Source organism: Gobius niger, assembly GCF_951799975.1.
Source record: "Gobius niger genome assembly, chromosome: 6".
Classification (NCBI taxonomy): domain Eukaryota; kingdom Metazoa; phylum Chordata; class Actinopteri; order Gobiiformes; family Gobiidae; genus Gobius; species Gobius niger.
Genome location: NC_136857.1, coordinates 23724616 through 23747708, shown reverse-complemented (window position 1 = coordinate 23747708; position 23093 = coordinate 23724616). Strand labels below are relative to the sequence as shown.

The following is a 23093-nucleotide window of genomic DNA, read 5'->3' as shown; positions in this document are numbered from 1 at the left end:
AGACCAGGATGAGGATAATCAACAAGAGGAATATTACATTTGAAGCCCATCTTGGATCCGTCTGTGTGTGGCGGCTCTTGATGCACTGACTCCAGCCTCAGTCCACTCCTTGTGAAGGTCCCCCGCACTTTTGAATGGCCTTTTCCTGACAGTCCTCTCCAGACTGCGGTTATCCCTGCGGCTTGTGCACCTTTCTCTTCCACACTTTTCCCAAACACTCTATTAATGTGCTTTGATACAGCACTTTGAGAACATCCAACTTCTCCTTTTGAGCCTTTCCCTCCTTATATTATGGAGGATGTCAATGATGGTTTTCTGCACAACTGTCAGGTCAGCAGTCTTCCCCGTGATGGTGAATTCTACTGAGCCATACTGAGATACCATTTAAAGTCTCCTTGGAGACTTTAAATTGACCTTTTGGATTAATTAGCTGATGAAAGGGTGACACTTTGAGCCAACAATATCGTCAATTTTCACAATATTCGAATCTTATGAGATTTGGGACAGCAGTATGGTAGTAAATTAACTTTTTCCCGATATTCTAATTTTCGGAGTTCCACCTATAGGTTCAACAACATTTGTGCCCAAAAATGAGATCAGGTCAAAGAGTGGGTCGGGGAACATGGGATATAATTTTCACACATGGAGCGGCCACCACATAATCCAGACCATGACCCACTGAGAAACTTGGGGATGTGCTTTTGCGTCATCAATTCAAGACAAATGCAAAACCAGATAGAAATCCATCTTTTGACATGCCAGAAGGCGAGTGTGTGTTGTAATAATTGCAAAAAAAAAAAAAAGGGAGGGGCCATGGCTTGGCAGTCTACATGGCGGGTTAAGGCAAACCAGCTTTCATAAATTGTTGATGCTTCGTTTTAAAACAAGCGATGTGCATGCCATACCTTTAAACATTTAAAAGTTCGGTTAACTCCTTATTGCTGGTTATAGAGTCACACTCGGGCCTTGACACAGTCCACATAACTTACTTTGATCATATGTTATAGCTGTGGTTATGTAGGAACACAACAAGGCCCATCAGGTGGCTGCAGTTAATGTGTCTGTAGGTTTCCTCCAGGACAGGTGCTCTGGTACAATTAAAACATGTATAAAATAAAAAGGAGTAAGGGACCCCTCAGGTGTGACTACCCTAGTTTAAAAAATAAAGTCACAGTATGATTCCAAAGCTGCTAGCATGCAAAGTAAATGTATGTTAAATATTTTTGTTAAAGTAATAGAGCTTAAATAAATAAATAAATGTTGGTAAAATGTGTCTGCAGATTAAACATAAGGGACAGTGTGAGAGGATACAGTCATAATTCACAAAAAGACATTTTGCACAGTTTTAAAAGTGGAGACATACACATACACATTTAAAAACAAAATACAACCAAGTCATTGCTAGTACACATAGTTTGGCTTGTTTTAAATGAATTTGACCTTCTTTCTCATATAACACGTAATAATACAGTTACTGAGGGTTAGCACGGGCATTTTCATTCTTAACACACCCCTTAATGTTTCGTACTGAGTGTCATAACAAATAATAATGATATAATACTTCGGCTTCCCCCGTAAGTAAATGATGATTGTGTCTCATAATTCAACTGTAGTGGAAATGTCTGGAGAGAGAGGGCAGCTTTTTGTCTATTAATACTCATGCCATTCAATGGAAGATTGCTAAAATGAGAACTTTGACTGTAAACCGAAAGCTTTGTCCCATTTATTGTATCTACAACTAAAGCCGAATTTCTCAGCACCACACACCAGGATTTACTCTTTTCATTCTATACTAGCTACATCTTTAAATAATATGAACTGTATCGTGTTCCCAAGGAAAAGACAACTAAATAAACGTTACATGGATTTTATCTCCAATAAAGCGTCTTTGGTCTTGCATTGGTCCATTTCAAACTAGCAGATGATGGCAGCCGTGAGCAAAGGGTAGTGTCTCTGCTCTGTTCTTGTTTCTCTTTAATAAAGCTTTATTCCTTGTTCCATGTCCCAGCTTTAATAGTGTTTTGCCGCCAGTTACTTAAAAAGGATATGTACTATGAGTATGTGGTCCAGATATGGTTCAAGTTGGACTTAAGGCAGTTCCAGGTGAAGAGTTTTAGTAAAAGCTGGTGACAGTGATATTACTGCGTTTTAGACTGAAGGTATTCCAGTTCATCACTCTCCTCTGGCAGCCTGGACTCAGCTGGACTCCTCACCAAATCTACAAATCAGAACATCAGATTCAAATGAAGTTGGTTCACAGAGGAAGATACACAAAAAAAAGAAAAAAACAACTTCAAATTCTTGTGCCTCACTAACAGGACACTGGACTTTTACGTATTTACAGTAAAGTACAGTAAGATTTGTAAATAATCATGTTGTAGCTACTCATTATATAGGATTATTTATTATCATATTTATTGAATTATTTTCTCGTTTTCAATCTGTTGTTTTTATGTGTGACTTATGTGTGCAGCATTATTGTATTGTATTGTTATATTCTATATATTATTCCACATAGTATATAAACAATTACAGTAATTACAGTGATCCTCTGTGGAGAGCAGTTCAGGAGTCCGGATAAGGCCCTGGTCGTAGTGAGCGAGCTTCTCCAACAAGCGCTGTTTGCTGGGGTTTAACACAACTGAGACACAGAGAGACAAGTTAATTGAGGAGTATAATAGTGGCCTAACATACTGCATGTTTTGGTTGTTTTAACCTCTGAACCCCAGCCTGAACCAAGTGCATTTTCTTCAGTTGGGCCGACATTACCCAAATCTTAAAGTTTATTGGCTGGAGGGCTATAGGCCCTATAAGACCAACAAAACTGATCTGAACAGATCTTTTTCCTTGCCTTTTTATCGTGTTGTCACTTTGCTTTTCTTCTCACTTTTTTGTTGCTCTTTGTGTTTTATTTGTTGCATTTTTTATGTTTTTGTTGTCGCGCTTTAATCCTCGTTTTTGTCTCGTTTTGTGTGGCTAATTTGATGCCATTATCAAGAAGCTTTTAGATTTGGGTAAAGCCAAACGAGAAAATGTGCTCGGTTCAGGTGGGGCTTAAGAGGTTAAAGGTCATTTTATACTAATGTGGAGGAAAAATAAAACTGACCATAAAAAAGTTTTAGGTTTTGTGCTAATACTGAGGTATAAAATCTAGATCCGCCAATGGTCTATAATATGATACATTTATGGGCAGTATTTGTTTGTACAACCTACACTGCAAAAAGTGGATTCTAAGCAAGTAAAACATTTCTTACTTTAAGAAATAAGTTCTTATTTGTTCCATAAAAAGTAATAATGTTTTGCCGAGCAAAGTTTTCTTGAGTAAAAAAAATCTTATTTTAGGAAATAAAATCTAGCCATTTCTTGTTCAGATATATTTGCTAAAAACATGCTAATTTTTCTTGTAACAAGAAAGAAAAACTTTGAATTGAATCTTCTTCAGCTTTAGACAAAGAATATTTTTCTTATTTAAGAAAAAATAAGATCACAGCAACTCTTAATTTAAGAACTGATTCTCACAGATAGATAATACATTCTTTAAAGTGGGCGGCTCAGTGGCACAGCGGTTAGAGCCTCCGCTTCACAGCTCGAAGGTCCTGGGTTCGATTCCCACCAGGACAGGGCCTTTCTGTGTGGAACATGTTCTCCCCGTGTCTGCGTACGGTTCCCCTACCACTAAAAACATGTACAATAGGTCATAGCCAGGTGATTCTGACCATCAGCCTGGCTCCACATCATGGAGATGGGTCTCCGGGCGCGGGCAATATTTTCCTCAAATATTAGTATTATGAACATTTTGCTTTTCAATTTTCTGAGGACATTTTGCAAACAAGACAAAATGTCTTATTTTAAGATTTTTTCCTTGTTTTTAGTAGGGCACTTTTTGCAGTGTAATGCTACAGAATGATACTAAAACTGTCAAAAATAGACTTGCGTATCTCAAAGCGCTTGGAGCACTAAACCAAAAGTATGTTTAAATTTCAAGCATCAGCCAATGGCAACTAAATTATTGAAACTTTCTGTACACCGGGACCATAAAGTGTTGCTTTATACGCGCTTGTTCTTACCTGGTGAGTGTGACAGCAGTGACTCAGCCGGAGAACTGCATTTTGGGAGTCCTGATGCCTGGTTCATGTTTGCATCAATGCCATCAGAGTTTGGGGGAAAGTTAAACTGGTCTTCTGTGGGCACCGAGGGCTGGGTTGCTTGGGTCGGTCGGCTCAGCGGTTCACAATTGGACTGTTCTGGGCCAAAACCATTGGACCTGATGTCGTACTGTGAATATCCTCGGCTCTCGTCGGTCTCACAGGGCCCGTCGAACGATGAGCATAACGGGGGCGGCGAAGAGGAGGCGTGAGGGGGGTGCGTGGGGCACACTGTGGAGGAGTGGAGCGTCTGCGGGGGGGACAAGGAGCTCGGTTTGGGGTAGTAAGTGTGTTCCGACGGGCCCTCGGTGTTCAGGGACATGGCGGAGAAGCAGGAGTCTAGTGAACGGGGTGGCCTTGGATGGAAGGGTGTAGTGGCAGAGGAGCGGAGGTTGGAGGGGAGAGACGAGGGAGAGGAGCTCGAGGGATTCAACGAGACGTGAAGCTTATGGAGGGTCTTGTACACCTGTGAGAAAACAGAGAAAAGAATATAGTAAGACCAGATGTGTATGCCGAATTTCTGCCATCCTGTTAGTGATGGGTGAGCAGGGCGTCAATGGCTACTGTTTCGAAGTGGTTCAATGTCTACTGAGGTCTCTTTCACGAGTGCCTCCCTGGTCACAAGTGTGCTCCTTTGCCTATTACTAGCCTGAGTAGGTGAACTGAGAAAGCTACCACTCGCGTCTCCATGAAGACCCAACTTCAGCCGGGTCTTGCGCACGCCATCCTTTTTCCGCTTTTCTTTTTGTTATTGTTTCTGTCGTTCTAGTTTACTTTACACAACCCTGCACATGCACATTGCTCTAAACCAGGGGTTTCCAACAGGCGGAAGTGGCCCGAAAGATAATTCAATCCGGCCCTTGTAGAACACAAATTAAAAAGAGTAAGTCACCAGGCCATTACTGTGCGGTGATTTTTTAAAGAAATAACCAAAATGGTCACTCCAGCCACTAGAGGGAAGCTTAATTTAAAAAGAAGAGAAAGAATTCCACACGTGTCCAGCAGAGGGCACTGACATAAGAGATCAGGATATAAACAAATGGTCAGTCTGCCCCATGGCGGCAGTGGCTACAATAGTAGCTTACCACAACAGAGTATGGAGTAAATGAATAATGACTGCAGTGTAGCAGAAACTTGTGACACAGGCTTGTAAGTGCAATAAAAGTGTAAGCCGTTTTTATGAGGTTACAGTTCTGTCAGGCTCATTATTATTCATTTATTGAAAAAATGTTTCCTCAATAGCATTTAGCATTTCCCCAATCAAAACATATTTTACTGGAGCTTTTGTTCATGGACCTCGACAATACACTCCCGATATAGTTTGCCCCCCAGGGAAATTTACTTGGAGACCCCTGCTCTAAAGCGTGACACCATCTTTTAATCTACCATCTCTCGTGCAAAGCAACATAAACATCGTCAGACCTCTGTCATGGACGGCCTCTTCTTCCATTTGTCCGAACAACAACTTCGAGCCAAAGACACAACCAGCGTGAAGCCAGATGGCTCAGCAGCCCCACCTACAAACGGATCAAATATTTCCACACAATTACATAAAAATAGTGCACACACAAATAAAATCAATTTCATCAACTACAGACACATAACACTAACCTGACAGGAGCCGCTTGTCGAGTTGTTTTCTCCATTCTGCTTCACTATCCTCAACGTCTTTCACCAAATCCTTCTACAAACAAAACAGAACAATTCATATTAATTCACAAACTCAGTCACAGTTGTGGTGCTATGAAGAGGATTGTCATTTAGAAGTGAGATTCAGAAGTTGAAAAGTTTCATATCATTAGCCACTGAACTGATAGAAGTAACACACTTCATCTGGTACTTATTTTGAACTTTTTTAAATGATACCAAACATGAATGTGTTCCCGATGTCTAAAATGTCAATGCTGTGAATCTTCACCAGGTAAATGTCTCGTCCTGTTTTCTTGTCCTTCTCCAGAGCTCTTCGTCCCGTTAAAACCTCCAGCAAAACCTAGAGACACAACAAACGCATTGAAATCCCCACCTCCAGCCACATACACTACATCTCCCATGAGGCCTTGCTCGTCCTCACCACTCCAAAGCTGTACACGTCGACTGCTGTGTTCAGTTTGCTGCCCCGTATGTAGTCTTCAGGCAGATAGGCCGGCGTTCCCCTCACCACCTGCGTGGTCTGAACCGTGGTGCGACCAGGCGTGCGACCAGGCATGAACCGAGCCAAACCGAAATCTGCCAACTTCGCCTCCATGTGACGGTCGAGCAGGATGTTAGAGCTAGAAAAGAATTTTGGAAGTTATCAATCACAACACAAAGAAGTTGTTTTGTCCCATTTCTTTTGTATTTTTGTATTGTATAGCAATGAATGAGGGTGTGAGTAAAGTTTAAAACTATTCGTCAACATAGCTCTGACATCTCAGTTCTTCACAACAATGAGTTAATAAGCATGTTTCTCATTGTGGGGGTTGCCTCACATGGAAGGCTGAGTCAATGCAGAGGACAAATTTCCCAACAGGGACAATAAAGTACACAGATAATAAGATAATAATTAATAAACATGCCTGACTTATGTTTCTAGATACAGGGTAAACATGGTTCAAATCAAATATTACTTTCATGCGTCATAACAAGTTTATTAAGCTTGAGAAACATAAAGGGACTCTCTTTGACTTCCGCAATCCCAGCACCTGTCAACAATCAGGTCCTGTTAGTCGGGCTTTATTGTTTTATCACTGCTTTGCCGTAAGATTAAAAGCAGCTCTCACTGCTTTTACAGTCCGTTACCTGCCGGGACTGGGGAGGGTAGAACTGTACACCTTACTATACATTTATTCACCGGGTCAGGCAAACACTGACAATTGAAATATTTGCAAAAATTGTCTTTAAAACATTTTATGTCACAAGTTAATTATATGTTCGGAGCACTCAGACCCAGGTACAGTCTGAAATGTTATTATGTCAATGTAAGGAACATTTACACAGGTACCACAGACTGTAAGTTGCATCTTCCTGCAGTTTTGTTGACTTTATATTCGAGTCTGTAACATGTGCCTCACCAGCTGCAAGCCTCACTGACTTTAGTCATGCATGCTAACCTCTTGACATCTCCGTGCACGAGCGTTGTCTGTCCCTCTGGAGGACAGTGGAGGAATTGCAGGGCTTTGGCTGCTCCTTTCACAATGGACACTCTTTGAGGCCAAGAGAGGCCAAAACCATTCTATATGAGAAACAAATAATCCAAGAGTTAAATGTATTCAATCCATTGCTCCATTTATCACTGTGTGAGAAACACTGATTTACATTGATTAGAATACACAGACGTCTGATACTACTACACAGAGCGTTTTCCGGGATATTCAGAGCTTAGTCAGAAACTCACTGTAACCCTAACAACAAACACAAACTAATCTAAGATACAGTAGCTTACCGGGCCTAGTTGATCGTCCAAAGATCTGTTTTCCATGAAGCTGTAGATGAGACAGTATGTCTCATCAACAACACAGTAGCCCAAAAGGTCAACGATATTCGGGTGTCGGAATCTGAAAACAAACGTACAAATCCCTTTATCGTACTTGTGCGTCTGTGAACAACATGTAAAAGGATTTTTGAGTAGCACCTTGAAATTAAGTTGCATTTACTGACAACTGATATCATGATTACACATGAATGACTCAAAGGTTTCCCCCTTTTAATTTTCCTTTTTTTTTAGGCAACACCGTGGCTGGGTGTTGTTAGCGGTTCGATCCCAGTAGAGGTAAGATTTTAGGCTCAAGCCCGAGCCCGACCCGAACGACATGCTGCTTGTTGTCACGTTGCAAAAGCATGGCCAGGCACCTTTGATACCGGCGCTACACAGAGAACATCGCTATTCAGTCTTGCTCTCAGGACAGCATTTAACTTACACTGGATAAATCAGCAGTTTGGCTCGTGTTTGTGCGTAAAAAGTAGCTTATGCAAATGCAGCGCGATGTTTATGAACGAGGAGGTGGCGGAGGAGAGAGAGAGACGGAAAGAGGAGAGACGTGCACACTTCTCCGCCTGCCCAGGTATGTGCGCAACGCTGCGTACCTCACGTATCTCTCTCCGCACTGCTGAAATTAATGCACTGTGCAGAGGGGCGGGCATTAATTAAAGAATAATTTACGTCCGGTTTGTTTTGGGCTTGGGCCATCAATTCAAGTTAATTGCTCGGGTCGGGCTTTATGCCCCCAGGCTTGGGTCGGGTCGGGCTTGATTTTTTTGGCCCTAATCCCCGGACCATGTTTTCCCTGTGTCTGATGCTTCAATCTAAAATATGCACCAGCTAGGTGTGCTGGGGTATGCAAGAACTCAGATTTATTCATTGAAGTATTATTTAAGCTGAGTTCCTAATCCTAAATAATCAGAAGTATAAATGAACTTCTGAACATGAACCTAGCTCAGGAGAAATGTAACTGGTTGATTAAAGGAGGGCTCAGATGCAGAGGACAGTATTGTAGACCTGAACCTTCACGGCGAATGTCAAAGCGTTCTCAAATGTGCACAAATTTGAGAGATTGCATTTTCTGTTTTACATATTCACTTTTATGACAAGGCCACAGTTAAGTTAGGGTTTTAGCGTCTTCTGTTTTTAACTGTACTATGACACAATCTCCATAAGATATTTCAGTTAAGACTGGTTATCAGTAAAAAAAAAAACATACGTGACTCACTTTGAGAGTTTCTCCACTTCCGTCTTAAAACTGTCTCTGAGCAGCTTCCAATCCAAAGAACAGTCCTACAAGAAAAAAAGCGGGACAAAACGGAACAGAATAAAGAATTTGAATTAATTGTTGCAAAAATGTCTAAATTTAAAGGACGGCAATAATTAGTCACTTTGAGGAGGTATAATTAACAAATGATTATCAGTGCAAATAGTCATGTGGAATTGTTTTGTGTTTTAATGAAAACCATCTTATTATGTGTAAGTAGAAACTAAAATTACCTCAAAAGGTGCACTATGCAATTTGTATGTAAAAAAAGGGAATTAAGTGTTATCTTAGTGCATATTTGACCTTTCAGTGACCCGGCAGCTCTATGTGGTTAGTGTGGCGCCTTTACTTTCCATCCAGACCAACTGTTTTTAGGGTTTCTGTTGTGCTGGCCTCATTGTTAAGCGCACAAACGACTAAACCCAGCACCTTCCTGCTCTCTGAATCTTTGTCTCTGTACCGTTTTGAATTTCTTGACAGCGCAGTCCGTGTTCCTCAGGCTGGCTCTGTAGACCTCTCCGAATCCCCCCTCGCCAACCTTACGAGTGGCGCAGAAACCACAAGTCCCAGCGTGGACCTCTTCGTAGGCCCAGGCCATGACTCCCGATGTGCACACTTCCAGTGGAAATGCTGCTGAAGTTTCTAAGTCACAGAGAGGCTGTGGAGACAGAGGGTCTGGAGTTTTTAGATCAATTCAAAGCTCAATGAGAAGATAGAAAATTCACTTTGTTTTTGAGGCAATGAGATGTTTGTGTTCAAGCTTTCAGTCATACAGAAGTTCTCCATTGTGGACTCATGAAGTGACATTCGTAATCAAATTGGCTGTTTTTAATGGCTACTGCAAAAGAGACTGATTGATTTCTGTCATTTTTCATGCAATTTTGCACACACAAGAAAACCGCACGCGAGCAAACCAAAGAACAAGCAAAAGGTTTTTGCACAGAAAATTAATTGGTAAGGCGGTTGTTGCTGCTATTCATCACTTTTTGTTTACATGACACGCATTTCAAAAGTTAAAGGTCCTATATCATGCAAAATCGACTTTTTGTTGCTTTTAGCCATGTTGTTATGCTATTTCCTTATCAAAAACACCCCCAGAGTGGTTTGTGGCTTCATTCACGCAGCTCTCAGTAATCCTCCTGAATCCTGCTCTCTGAGCAGCTGCTCCTCCCTCTCCTGGTGAACGACTGAGTGTTCAGTTGTGTCGTAACAGCGGAACGGAAGTGCTCGACGTCTGTAATGTAATGTCTTAATTCTATGCTTACGGACGGATTTTAATTTGTAAAACAGCGTTTTCATTATTTCTGTCGTAAAAGAGAAACAAAGAGTAAAAAAAAAAATAAAAAAAAAGGATGTGCCCAGTCAGCTGTGGCCAAAACAAACACCCCTGAGCGTCTGAACAGATCAGTCATGTTTGTGCTGCAGCTGTGAAGATGGAGCTCGTTACCTACTCCGGACACACCTGTTCTTCATTCTTAACTAACGATAATGTCACGGAGAAAAAGAAGCGCGTTTGGCTACGAGGACGAGGTGTTTATTCAGCCTTTTTCAAGAAGAGGCCACTCAGCTGTTTTTTTCTCCTGGATTCAGCGACTATCACCAAAATATTGTTTTTCTGTGACTGTCACTGATGGATGTTTGGTGAACCTTCGCCAGAATCAAAGTGGATTAACTTTTATAACCAACGCGAGTCCCACAATGTAAACAGCGATGGACCAGAGCGGTGAGTCAGTCCAAACGCGGGTTAGCTTGTGTGTTAGCATATTAGCATGTGTGTTAGCCATTTATGAAGCTGTGTTGCAGATGTCAACTCCGTATAACTGCATCGTGAAGTGACTTCACTTATTGTTGTTTATTTATATTACGGTAAAGTATGTGCGGAGAGAGGGGGCGGAGTTAACTGAATCGAAGCGTTGTGTCTTCCGGGTTCGAAAAATATCTCCAGAAAACACTTATATTTATCACAAAAATGAGTGCTCCATAATGGTAGAGGTACAATATATCATATAAATGCCTATACTTAACTTTGGAATGGCTAAAATAGCATGATATAGATCCTTTAAAATGAATTCTGCTGTAAGTATTAGTCATTTTAATCAAGCTGCAAACCACCAAGCGTATAAGGACCAAAAATTGTAATATATTTTATATGTTACAGCTTTGAAAATGTAATTATTACATGTTACGGTTTCAAACATGGAGCTGAGTTACACTACTTTGAGTTACTTTTGAGTTACTTTTAGCAAAATACAAACTGAAAATAGTAATAATACCACCTAGCAAAAGTGCAGTGAAAAATTTATTTTCCTTTATAATCCCCATTCATTCATGTTTTGTTTTGATGATGTTAGCAACACACAACTGCAGGTCTTATACACCAACTTGGTGTATAAGATCGGTTGGTGCTGCATTTTATTTGGGGAGAGTTTGGCATTTTTTTGTTTCGTACATAAATACAAGCCCTCTAATAGCTCTTGTAATGGGAGTTACTTGAATTGTAATGAGCAATATAATACCATATGTATGTTATATTCCTCAGTTACTGAAAAAAGTAATGTATTTTTGTAACTTGTTACTTTTGTTATACATTACCCCCAGCACTGATAGTGACTAAGACTAGATGAGCTTTCTCGCTGGATTACAAAAACATGTAACGGCCCAAGATGTGGGTCCCACATTTGATCTGTGCTCTGTAGTTTAACTTTTGGACATTTCACCTCTCATCCAAGAAGCTAATGAGCGTCGCTGTGAATGATGAGAGGCTTAAACTACAGAGCAGAGATGACGGCTCAAGGACCTTTGTCTATGAGAGAAAAGTAACATTGCCATACTGTTGTCATGGTCCTATTATGCCAAAGATTTTTGTGGAGGAGTCCCACTCACCTGTGGCTGAGTGTCCAGTGACGACAGCTCTGATTGGACGGGGGACCAGAGTTCTGGAGGTTGGGGTTTTGGTAACAGCATGGCCATCCCCTCAGTCATCGCTGATTGGAGGGGACACGTGGGCAGGGCGGCAGATGGATTGGTGGGCGGGCCTATGTGAGGGGAGTTAAACCTCGATGGAGACACTGGCCGGAGAGGAGGTGCCACACGAGGAGGCACAGAAGACGCCCCTGGAAATTAACATTCACATTTAAATGAATATTATCAAAGCCCATCTTAAAAGACCTTGGACCGGGTATTTGTGTCAAGGGGAAGCGGGCCTCACTTATCTTCAGTAGCTGCTCTGGTTTTTAAGTTTTGTTCAGAGGAAGCCACCATTTTCACGCCCCACCCCAAAGTCTACGCTTCACAAACCACAACATTCACGTTTGAAATTTTACCACTACACTCAAAATGTGACGAGATGAAAAGCTGACTTATCTCAAAGCATGAATGAAAGTAGACAAACAGCACACATTACGGAAAGGTGATGGTTATGTCCTTAGATCTGATCTGGTCCCGATTTAGTACCTTTTTTAGTAAGTAAATTGGGCTAATATATATATATATATATATATATATATATATATATATACTAGCTGAGACCCGGCCTTCGGCCGGGCCTCGCTAGTTTGCACATTTGATAGTCTGAGATTATGAGTTATTACAAAGAAATGACCAACCCGTCACACAGTTCAGCTGTAGACCAGTGGTTCCCAACACATTCCAAAAACTATGGCCACTACAAATGTTTAAAATAATGAATGCTAAAAATAATTTCAAACAAACTGCAATTTGAGTGTTTGATGCACCCGTACTCCTTTCTTATAAACTACAACGACAATATGTTCGCTAAAAGGGAATAGAAATCAAGAGACAGCGGAATAAGTATGGATAAATATTAGGGGTTGAGCTCTAACGGGTCGGTTCACGGTGCAGGACCCGTGGTTTGGTGCATCACGGTAGTGTACAATGTAAAAAAAAAGAAGTAGGTTTTGAACTGAAATAGCCTAATGATCGTTGTTAGACAGTATTTATAACCTTACAATAAAATTGGCAATGCGTTCAAAGCTGCTTTAGAATAAAATGTACCTCTGGGCTCACAATACGTGAAAGCAAATGACACACATCGCCCGGTTTCGATGCACGCGCGCACACATACACGCACCGACGCACACACAAACGCGCGCACACGCGCGCACACACACACATCGTCCTGTATGGATGCGCGCACACGGACGGCAGTCAGATCTCGCGCACTCGCGTTGTTGTGACGGCGGGTTGTCCTCGGACAGCAGCACCGCGGTCCATATGGACCCGTGGTCAATGGCCGCGGGCGGCGGGACCGCAACGTGGGGGCCGGCACCACGCACAAACTCACTACTGTCGCCAGGCTTCCTGATGTTCCCAAACGGTCTCCCATCCCAGTCCTAACCAGGCCCTTCCCTGCTTAGCTTCGGAGGAACGGTCTCCCATCCCAGTTCTAACCAGGCCCGTCCCTGCTTAGCTTCAAAGTCGGTATGGGAAATAAACATGGCGGCGCCCAGGCGGCGGCCATTGAAATAGCGTTTTCTATTATAGATATGGGTATTTTGCAATATCGGCAATTGATCACCGTCATATCGACCCCTTCGGGGACAGACAATAAACTTTATCTTATCTTATAATTTTAGTCATAAGAGATAGAATCTTAAAGCTGTTTTGTTTTTGGAATCTGCTGATTTTTGTCTTTTAAACAAACTCCCTGGATGCACCGACTTAAAGCAGTACTAAGTAACTTGTTTACCGGCTTAAATCCTTTTCATAGTCCCTCTGGGGGTAATACAAGTGTTAATGGGATGATTGGGGTCTTTCATCTCCCCCTGGTGTCTCTGGCCAGAAAACCACACTTGCAACTTTCCCTGCCTCCAACCCGGCAGCCCCAAATACACACTAATGGAATCACGAAGAAGAAGCTAACAGGCTAATGGGCAAAGCTAACTGCAGGTTAGCGCCACTTAAACAGTATTTACAGTCAAGTTTGAGTGAAAAAAATTATCTCCATTGTGTAATTGGATGTACAATATCCCTCCTCTTCTTTGTTCTCCCCCTCTGACCGCTTCAAACATGACCATATATGGGCAATTTTTGAGATGCCGTCTGTATCTATCTATGCCTCAAGTAAAGCGCGCCCTTCTGTCACAGTTCAACACTGACACATTTTACAGTTTAGAAGCGTCATACACAGGATTCATTTTTATAAATCGGCCAAAAATATCGGTGGTGCATATCGGGATCGAGGGAAGGTGTGCACATTTTAAATCTAAGCAGAAGTTGAACCTTCGTTACACTCAATTTGCTGCTGTTGTCGTGACTCGTGATACACTCCGGCCCTTACACGCACTTTCCCCAGTCTGTGGCACCCCTACATATTGTTGCTATATCTGCAGTATAGCCCTAATGTCTCCTGTGGTAACATGTCTCACATCTGAAGAGCTGTTTTGATACAATTCCAGGCCCAGTAAAAAGTCCTTATTTAATAATATGATAATAATTTAATAATCCATCCAATAATCCATGCCAGATACTATTCTTTTTGGATACTTATTTTAGCCCAGGCTATTAATGAGGTCTACAAATGGCCTAAATTGCACTGTTTTAACTTGTATTAGTTTTATGGCTACTTCTAACATATACATAAAATATTAATGTATTTTATGACAATTATTTGCAGAAATGTACATCATGTTTTTCAGCTGTCCATGGGCTAGACAGACAGGTTTTTGTACCTGCACATGACTTGGATTCTTTTACACAACTGTCACAGGGCACTAAAAGAAGTCAGAGGAAGTGAGCGAGTGTCCCCACCCCTTTCACTTGTCATTTAGCAGCTAGGGGAACGGAGAGGAGCAGAACTGAAGATCATTGACGAGAGGAGAAGTAGAAGCTGACAGTATTATTAAAAGAAGCAGTAGCAGTAACCAATCCCAGCAGTAGCAGTATTAGCAAGAGGCCCTTCGCCAGCCCTGATGACGCTCGGGCCTAATAAAAAAGCAAAAGTAGTAGCAGTAATAGTAGCAGTAGTGTGTTGTATATCTCACAGTTGTTGATAATGTCCCTAGGCCTCAGTAACTTCAGTCTTTGTAGCAAGTCCAGAAGTTGTCCCACAGATCCATTCCTATTCTGCCACTGCAACATCAGCGAATCGGTGCGATCCTCCTTCTTCTTCGCCAACTGCACGGCGGTTGTATCCGGGAGAACCTCTGACGCTACAGCAGAGGCAAAATAAAGCACGTAACTTATAGAACAACTTACAAGAGAGAATAAGATTATTGCTCCATGGTGTAATAGGCCATACATGTGTACTTGTGTAGTCGTTGTCTTCGTTTACACTTGTGTTGGTTAGGTTAGGTGGTTAGGATTAGTGGTTATGGTTTGACGCACCAACAACTAGTGGTAACGAGAAGAAACTTCAATTGTATTTTTTTTAGAATTTCACCAAATTCTAGGTTAATCTTAGTCACAAATATCAAGACAAATATCAAGTCACGTCAGTGTTGTAATAAATCTGAAATAAAGCGCTTGTAATGGTGTAACTGGCTATGCCTCGCGTAATAATGAAGTACTATTTTTCTATATATCATAGGTGTCAAACTCTGGCCCGCGGGCCAAATTTGGCCCACAATGTAATTATATTTGGCCCGCAAGGCTATACCAAATGACCACTCGAGCTGGCCCACCGGTATTATACATTTTTTTTAAGATTTTGCATATCTGGACTATTAAGTTATATATTGTATAGTAATAAGTGTTGCTTGTTCCATATTCAATGTTAAAGCAAATCTTGTTTGGGTCCATATTAAAAGGTTCATTTGTTCAATGGTGGCCCGTGACTTTGTTCAAGTTTTACATTTTGGCCCACTGTGTATTTGAGTTTGACACCCCTGCTCTATATTTTATTGTCTAGACCGGAGGTTCAAATAGAGTGACCCCCTGTCCCTCTTCAGGTTGAACTGCACAGCCATCCAACAGATTTAGATATCACACTTTGATATTGGCGTCCTGTGAAATTTGTGTTGCAATATCAAATACAGGGGGGGGTTTCCAATGTTTGCCACCGCACACCTGAGCTGTAAAAATCAGATCATCCTGTAATCTTGACCAATGTGACAATGTTTCCAAATAAAAATAAGTATCTAACAGACCTTAACTAAAGTTAGATCATTCTCATGTGTTAATATCATCATGAATTTGGGGGAGCCCACACACATGGCTCAGGGTCCACACTTTGAAAATGAGTCAAATACAAATACAAATACGTGCTTTGTAACACGTTGGAGTATTTTGCTACCTCAGTTTCTGAGTAGACATAACGGTCACCAAATAATTCAGCCGTTACCAATTAACATGCCCTAATAATAATCATCTAAACGCATAAATAAATCTGAAAGACCCCCATAAGCGAGACAAAACTAAAAGCACCAAACTTTTGAAAGTTCTAAAAGTTTGGTGTATCTGCTTTTTACCAGAGCTCGTCTCAGTTTGTAGACTCACCGAACTTGGTCCAGTCCTGGACTGACAGCGCGTCCATGACCCGACAGAACTCACAGTGGACCGGGGGCGGCACCTCGTACAGCGGCAGAGCCCTGAGGTCTGGCCCGACTGAGGCCATGGCAGAGTCAGCGCAGCTCCGGAGCGGATACCCGGGGAAACAGGAGATCAGTCCGGTGGTCGGCTTCACCGTGCCGTCAGAGTGCTCCTCCAGAACAAATCCGTTCACGTAGAAAACCCCAACGGAAAACCACTGTTGAAAACACTCGTGTCAAAATTTACTTCCGCCCCCCGCAAGTTTATGCTGCTGTTGGTGCACTTCCGGGAGAGCCCTTTCAAAATTAAAGACACGCTTTATAAAATAAGGAAGAGAACGAAAACAACGAAAACTGAATCTCCTTTTGTTAAAACAAAACAGAAAGAACAAGACATTAACCTAACCCCACCTGAACCGAGTATATTATTTTTCCAGTTTGACATTTTTTCCAGTTTGACATGACCCAAATCTGCCTTGATGTGGTCTGTGTGTTGAGTGGAAAATTGCACATGTAAACCACCTCACCTCCTATGTTCCACTGGTAAACTGGCAAACTGGGAGGAAATTTTGATGCCCCAGTTCCCGAAATGACATGCCCTTTGACCTTTCAACAAGACAGAGAGCAGTGATGATACGTTTTTTATGTCTTTTAGCTGATTGAGAAGCTAAACAGCAAAATGTATAGTGTCATGACAATTTCAGTATTCTCTTTTTCTACACTTTTCGTCTTGTAAAAAAAAAAAGGGAAAACTTTATGTGTTTTTTCGATCAAAGCAGATACAAAGTAGTATTTATTTGTTTGTGGCGTAATGAAGTGACGAAAATGGGACAAAAAAAGTGATAAAAATGGGACGAAAAAGCAACAAAAACGTCACAAAATAGCAACAGAAAAGTCACAAAAAGCGATGGAAAAGCAACAAAAATGCAACAAAATAGCAATGAAATGACATGTTAAAAAAGTGACTACAACGCAGCAACAACGCAAGGAAAAAGATAAAGGTTTTGAGTTTTGATGGTCTTAGCTTTCAAATGAGGTGTTAGATTTGGCTAAAGCTGAACTGGAGAAAATGCACTTAGTTAAGGCGGGGAGTAGGAGAGGTCAGTTAATCATCATCATCACATTTAATACAGTTTTATTCCTACGATTAATAGCTACATGTTATGTACTACTATACTACATAGGCAGGGGCGGACTGGCCATATGTCCATTCTGGAAGAGCACAGAAGGGCCACTGGCTCTCGGGCCACCGGTCTGGCCTCTCACTTTACCTTACCCTTACCCCCGGGCGAAACCGAGCTTTACTCAAATCTAAAAGCTAAAAGAAAAGCATCCAAAAACAAAAATGTGCTGGAAAAGCAACAAAAAAGCAACAAAAACACAACAAAATGTGACGAAAACGTGACGACAAAGCAATGAAAAAAGCGATGAAAAAACAACAATAACATGAACCCCCCCCCCCCCCCCCCCCCCCGAAAAACTAGAGACGAAAACACAACGAAAAAGTGACGAAAAAGTGACAAAAACACAGCAAAAAGCCACAAAAATGTAATGAAAAAGCAACAAAAACAACAACGCGACAACGTGACAAAAAGTTACCATCACTTTTCTAGATTTTAGCTTTCAAATGAGACGTTATACAGTGTTGCTCTCCAGTCAAGAAGCTTTTAGATTTGGGCAAAGCCGAACTGGAGAAAATGCTCTCGGTTAAGGCGGGGGGTAAGAGGTTAACATATGTATTTGTGGATGTGTCACATTTACGCTAATTTGGGCCAGGCTGGCCAGAGTCCAGGGCTGTTTTTCAGTCCCAGTCCGCCCCTGTACATAGGCTATAATATATTACTCACTATCATGGGCGCAGATAGCGGGGGGGACGGGGGGGACATGACGTACCCAGATTTTCATTCACCTGGATCCGTCCCCCTCACTTTTATGAAGAAAAATATCTTGCAAGCATTTTGCAATGTGCGAAACAGCGCCTCCCTTGACCATTCACTTTGATATGCGGCGAGAAACGGTATTGCGCTCATGTGTTTGTGTTGACTGGGCTGTGCGTGTGTCAAAATGCGAAACGCGAGCTGTTGGTTTACTTGGTTATCAGACAGTGTAGCCTACGTCAGGACTGCTTTTTCATACGTCATGTGGCATGCTTGGTGAGTGATTAGAAACCGTACCAATACGCATTATTGTCTTGCAATGATGGGCAATTAAGTTTGATAGGTTGTCATGCCTGAGCAGCTTTGTCCCCCCCAGTTTCAAAAACCTATCTGCGCCCCTGCTCACTATGGACATGTTTTTTCCAAGAGACCATGTCTTGTGGTCCAAGAGACCACAAGACATAGCCTATTCCTGTAAGGACTGCCATATGACACTTTCACATTCACACCTTTGCTATCGTTCACTCCTCTGTGACGCATTTCATTCATTACAAATATCACGCTGTTCACAATGATGAAGAGGCTACAACTGCAACTGCAATCAGATGCTGCGATTCTATAGAAGGAATTATCTCAAATCGACCAAAGAATTTACAAGTTCTTATGGCGTTGTATATGTATATGTATATGTCTATTGTCCTCCAATGTATTTAGACTAGTGGTGGGACTTGTAATAATTAACTCAATTAATTAATCAATCAATCACATTATCTATTTAGGGGTTGTATTTATTTTTTAGAGGTACATTTTAGATGCTTCTTTGTATTTTCCTTGTTTTTGTGGAGATGTGAGGCCAGTGTGATCATTTCAAACATTTCAAAGACAATACCAGTTTGATTTATTCTGGAGAATGATCTTTTAAATAACTTTATGTCGGCTTAACTGCGTGAATAAACAAGTTTGACAGTAAAATAGTTTTTGACTTTAAGAGGTAAAAATGGAATCTGAAAAAGTGTTGTTTTTTATATGTAATCGGACTAAACCTTATGTAATTAATTAATAGGAATGAATCGAAAAACGTCCCGGCCCTAATTTAGGATTGTCTCTGTAATTATACTCTTTAATATTATAATTATACCTCAATAAGATGATTTGAGACTAAGTTAAGGAACATTCCCCCAAGCGAAATCTGTGTTATATTTCCAAACAATATTGTTCGATACAAGGTAGTAGCATCTTTTATCAAATAATATTGCTTTCAAAGTCAGTCAGTCTGTACTGAAAAATAATAAACAACATTTTGTAATGTGAAATGACATTAGAACCAGACAGATGCAATATTCATGTATTTGAGAGAGAACATTTTAGCCTGGTCAATATGCATGCGTACAGTTTACATTTTCTTTACCTTTACAATGTCTGTCTGTGATCCACAGGAGAGTGGTTTTCTTAAATGATGCACAGTTTTTCCAACAAAGAGGTTGACAAATTCTATGACACCTAGAAAAGTTGAGTAAAGAAAAAGCAGAAGTGGCTTAATACAGCTCATTTTCTTCCTCCAGACCGTTCACTGACGTCAATTAGTTAGTTAGTTTTGACACAGCAAATCAAAGTGATAAAATAATCTGTTCTGATTCTGAACTGTTATAATACTTTATTATTTAGAACAATTGATACAGCAAATGTACTAAAAAGTATTTCTTAGAATGACTTTCTACTATATTGCCTTTACACAACAACAACAACAACAATAGCAACTAAAATACATTTTAACCACACAGCTTACTGCTTATTTTAGACATAAATGAGCTGTATAGTTTATATATTTATATTAGCCACACCATCAGCACAGGCATGAACAAATAGCAGCATGTCATTCAACCTGCGATTTATGACCAAAGCACTCCATGACTCATTCTGTTTCATCACTCCGGAGGAATTCCCATTTCCTCAAAATCAGCTTCAAAAGACAAATAATGGACTAAAGACAAACATACATACCTTATATTTTGAAACGTGACGTTAAACACGTGAGCGTGTCGGATTAGATACATCACAAAAAATAACAGTTAAACTCCAGACCTTTGAGTCAAAGTGAAATAGGTGAAAGGGAACTGAAAGACGTGAAGTGAAAATACTAATTCAACACAACTTCCTGTTTGAACAAATAACTATTTCAAAATATACACAATATGAAAGCCTGCCTGTGCCCACCAGTTACAGTGGTATGCAGAGTATGGGCCCCCCTTTAACATTTCGATTCAATTAAATATATTTAATTGAAATTTAATGTGAAAGACACACATTCAGTAAGAGACTATTGGGGTGCAGAAGCATCAAGTTATTGAGAAGTATAAATCTGGGTTAGGTTATAAAAAGATTTCCAAATCTTTGAACATCTCTAAAGTACAGTTAAATACACCATCCAGGAATGAAAAGAGTCTGGCATCACTGCAAACCTACCAAGACCCGGCCGTCCTCCTCAACTTACTGACCGAACAAGGACAGCACTGACCAGAGCTGTTACCAAGAAGCCTATGATGACCCTGGATGAACTGCAGAGAGCTACAGCTCAGGTGGGGGAAACTGTACACAGAACAATTATGAGTCGAACACTGCACAAACTGGCCTTATGGCAGAGTGGCTAGAACAAGCCATTTTTGAAAGAAAACCACTAGAAGTCCCGTATTCAAAAACAGGACTTCTTATGTTTTCTTGTTAAAAAGGCCTCTCTGCCATTTTACCGATAACAATACTTGGTTTACGCTACCGATACCCGAACGATACTTTGTCTGATACCTATCGAAAATATTTGGCCACAAAATCATAAAACAGAGCAATAATGTTAATTTATTCCATAAAAACAATATTGATTTTAATGTGGATCATTTATTTGAGGTGAAACACTTCCTTTAATGCTATCCCTGGACCCAAAAGGCATCAAAACTTGGATCTAAATATACATACTTTCATTTTTCCAATAGCCGTACTTACATTTCTTTTTCGATACCATACTGGTATCGTTTAACACTACCCAGCCCTATAGGTCACCCACTGCTCTGGACAGGTTGCATTTCATGAACTCCCATTCAGTGTTTAACCTTTCAATTTCAGCTCTCACCTTTCGCTAATTATGTTATAAACTTATGACTGATAACAAGCTGAGAAGTCATAATGGAGGAAGCAACCCATTGCTTCCAAACAAATTTAAATAAATAAAACAAACAAAACAGAAACGTTGATCCCCTGATCAAAAAACATTTGGGATTTTCTATTAAACAAGCCGCAGAAACCTTGGGGTTGTATTCGATCAGGTTATCTGTTTGGAGGGTCACTCTCGGCAGCTGACTGATAATATTTTTTTTAATCATTTTAGATACATCTCAAATGTGAGATTTTGTAAATGTTTTGTAAATCGGATCTTAACCTTATTTGGCTTTCCAAGTACCATCAAGACTAGATCACACGAGACTCAGCCAGGTCTAAATCAGGACCTAATTGGCCATAACCAGGATAATACTGTATTGAGGTCAGAGACTTAGATGGCCACTAATGGGACTTTCACTTTATTCTGCTGGAGCCAGTGGCAGATTGACTTGGGCTTGTGTTCTGGATCATTGTCTTGTTGGAACATCCAAGTGTGACCCATGCACAGCAAATTCTCCTCCAGTTTAAGTAGGAATTGTGCAAGATGCTTTGTGGAATTTGCGTAGTAATAGCTTTCTTCTGGCAACTCGGCCTTGTAGCCCATTTTTTCTTAAAGGTACACTGCATAACATTTGGACTATACTCTTGCCTGCAAATCAAAACATGTCCCTAATGGGCATCTCAACACAGGAATTGCTATTTCTGCAGTGGTTAATAAAAACAAATGGATTTGGATGAGAAACTAACCTGTTTAAATCTTAAATTCTACTGCCTTTAGTCACATCTCCATGGAGACGAGCTGGAGACGTACCCACCTCTGGTAAAGTTTACAGTCATATCTTTGGAGGGGTGAGCCTCATAAATGTTTGTTTGTACATTCATGAGGTATTTTTCAATGATGAAAATATCTGTCATTTAATAGATGCTAGTATTTCAATTTTATTTATTGGGTAAAATTCTACACCGTGTGGCTTTAAGTGCATTCTTATTGTGCTTCTGGAAACAGCCACGCCACTTTTTGAGGGAATCCTAAATTTCTGCAGAAGGTTATTTTGGTATTTTCTATTGTTATGGTGATTCGAAAAGTGTAAAAACATTTTTTTCCACAATTAATGGCTTCACAACATCACTGACCATGAGGGAAACGTATTGGCACAACTGTATATAAATGCATTTTTTTTTTCAGTGTCTGACATGAAACCAGAATTAACTTTAGGTCAATTAGAATTTTCAAAGTTATTTCTATTTGCTAAATGCCAGAAGAATGAGAGTTTGTTTGTTTGTTTGTTTGTTTGTTTGTTTGTTTTTTTGTTAGTTTGTTTGTTACTTTCTACAAAGTCAGAAGTTGACATACACTAAAATTACTATACCTTTAAACAGTTTGGGAAAGCCCAGATGACGATGTCATGTCCTTGGAAGCACAAGTCTGGTTCATCCTTGGGTGAAATTTCCCTGGTTCAAACACAGATGGAAATGTCCAGTCATCACACAGATCAGAAAGAAGGCGGGTTCTGTGTCTCAGAGATGAACGTGCTGTGTCTGAAATGTGAATATCAACCCAAGAACAAAAGCAAAAGACCTGGTGAAGATGCTGAAACTGGTAAGAATTTGTCATTATCCAGAGTGAAACAAGTCCTGTACCGACAGGAACTCTGCCAGGAAGAAGCCCTTACTCCAAAAGAAACATCTGCACTGTTTGTGCCGTCCTGTGAG

General features: G+C 40.7%; 2 protein-coding genes across 2 annotated transcripts in view; one reads left to right on the top strand and one right to left on the bottom strand.

Annotated features, from left to right (window-relative positions):
• The window catches only part of fgd1 (FYVE, RhoGEF and PH domain containing 1), a 267099-nt gene that overhangs the window by 175343 nt on the left and 68663 nt on the right, over positions 1-23093 (top strand). The gene's annotated exons all lie outside the window — the stretch shown is intronic.
• On the bottom strand, positions 1394-16616 carry irak1 (interleukin-1 receptor-associated kinase 1). Its single transcript, XM_079558952.1, has 14 exons — positions 16325-16616; positions 14872-15039; positions 11753-11982; positions 9330-9527; positions 8831-8895; positions 7567-7678; positions 7235-7356; positions 6217-6415; positions 6064-6135; positions 5757-5829; positions 5568-5662; positions 4068-4611; positions 2543-2641; positions 1394-2218 (listed from the first exon to the last, which is right to left on the bottom strand). The coding sequence occupies exons 1-14, from the start codon at positions 16440-16442 to the stop codon at positions 2139-2141; spliced, it is 2175 nt and encodes a 724-aa protein (XP_079415078.1). The 5' UTR covers positions 16443-16616; the 3' UTR covers positions 1394-2138.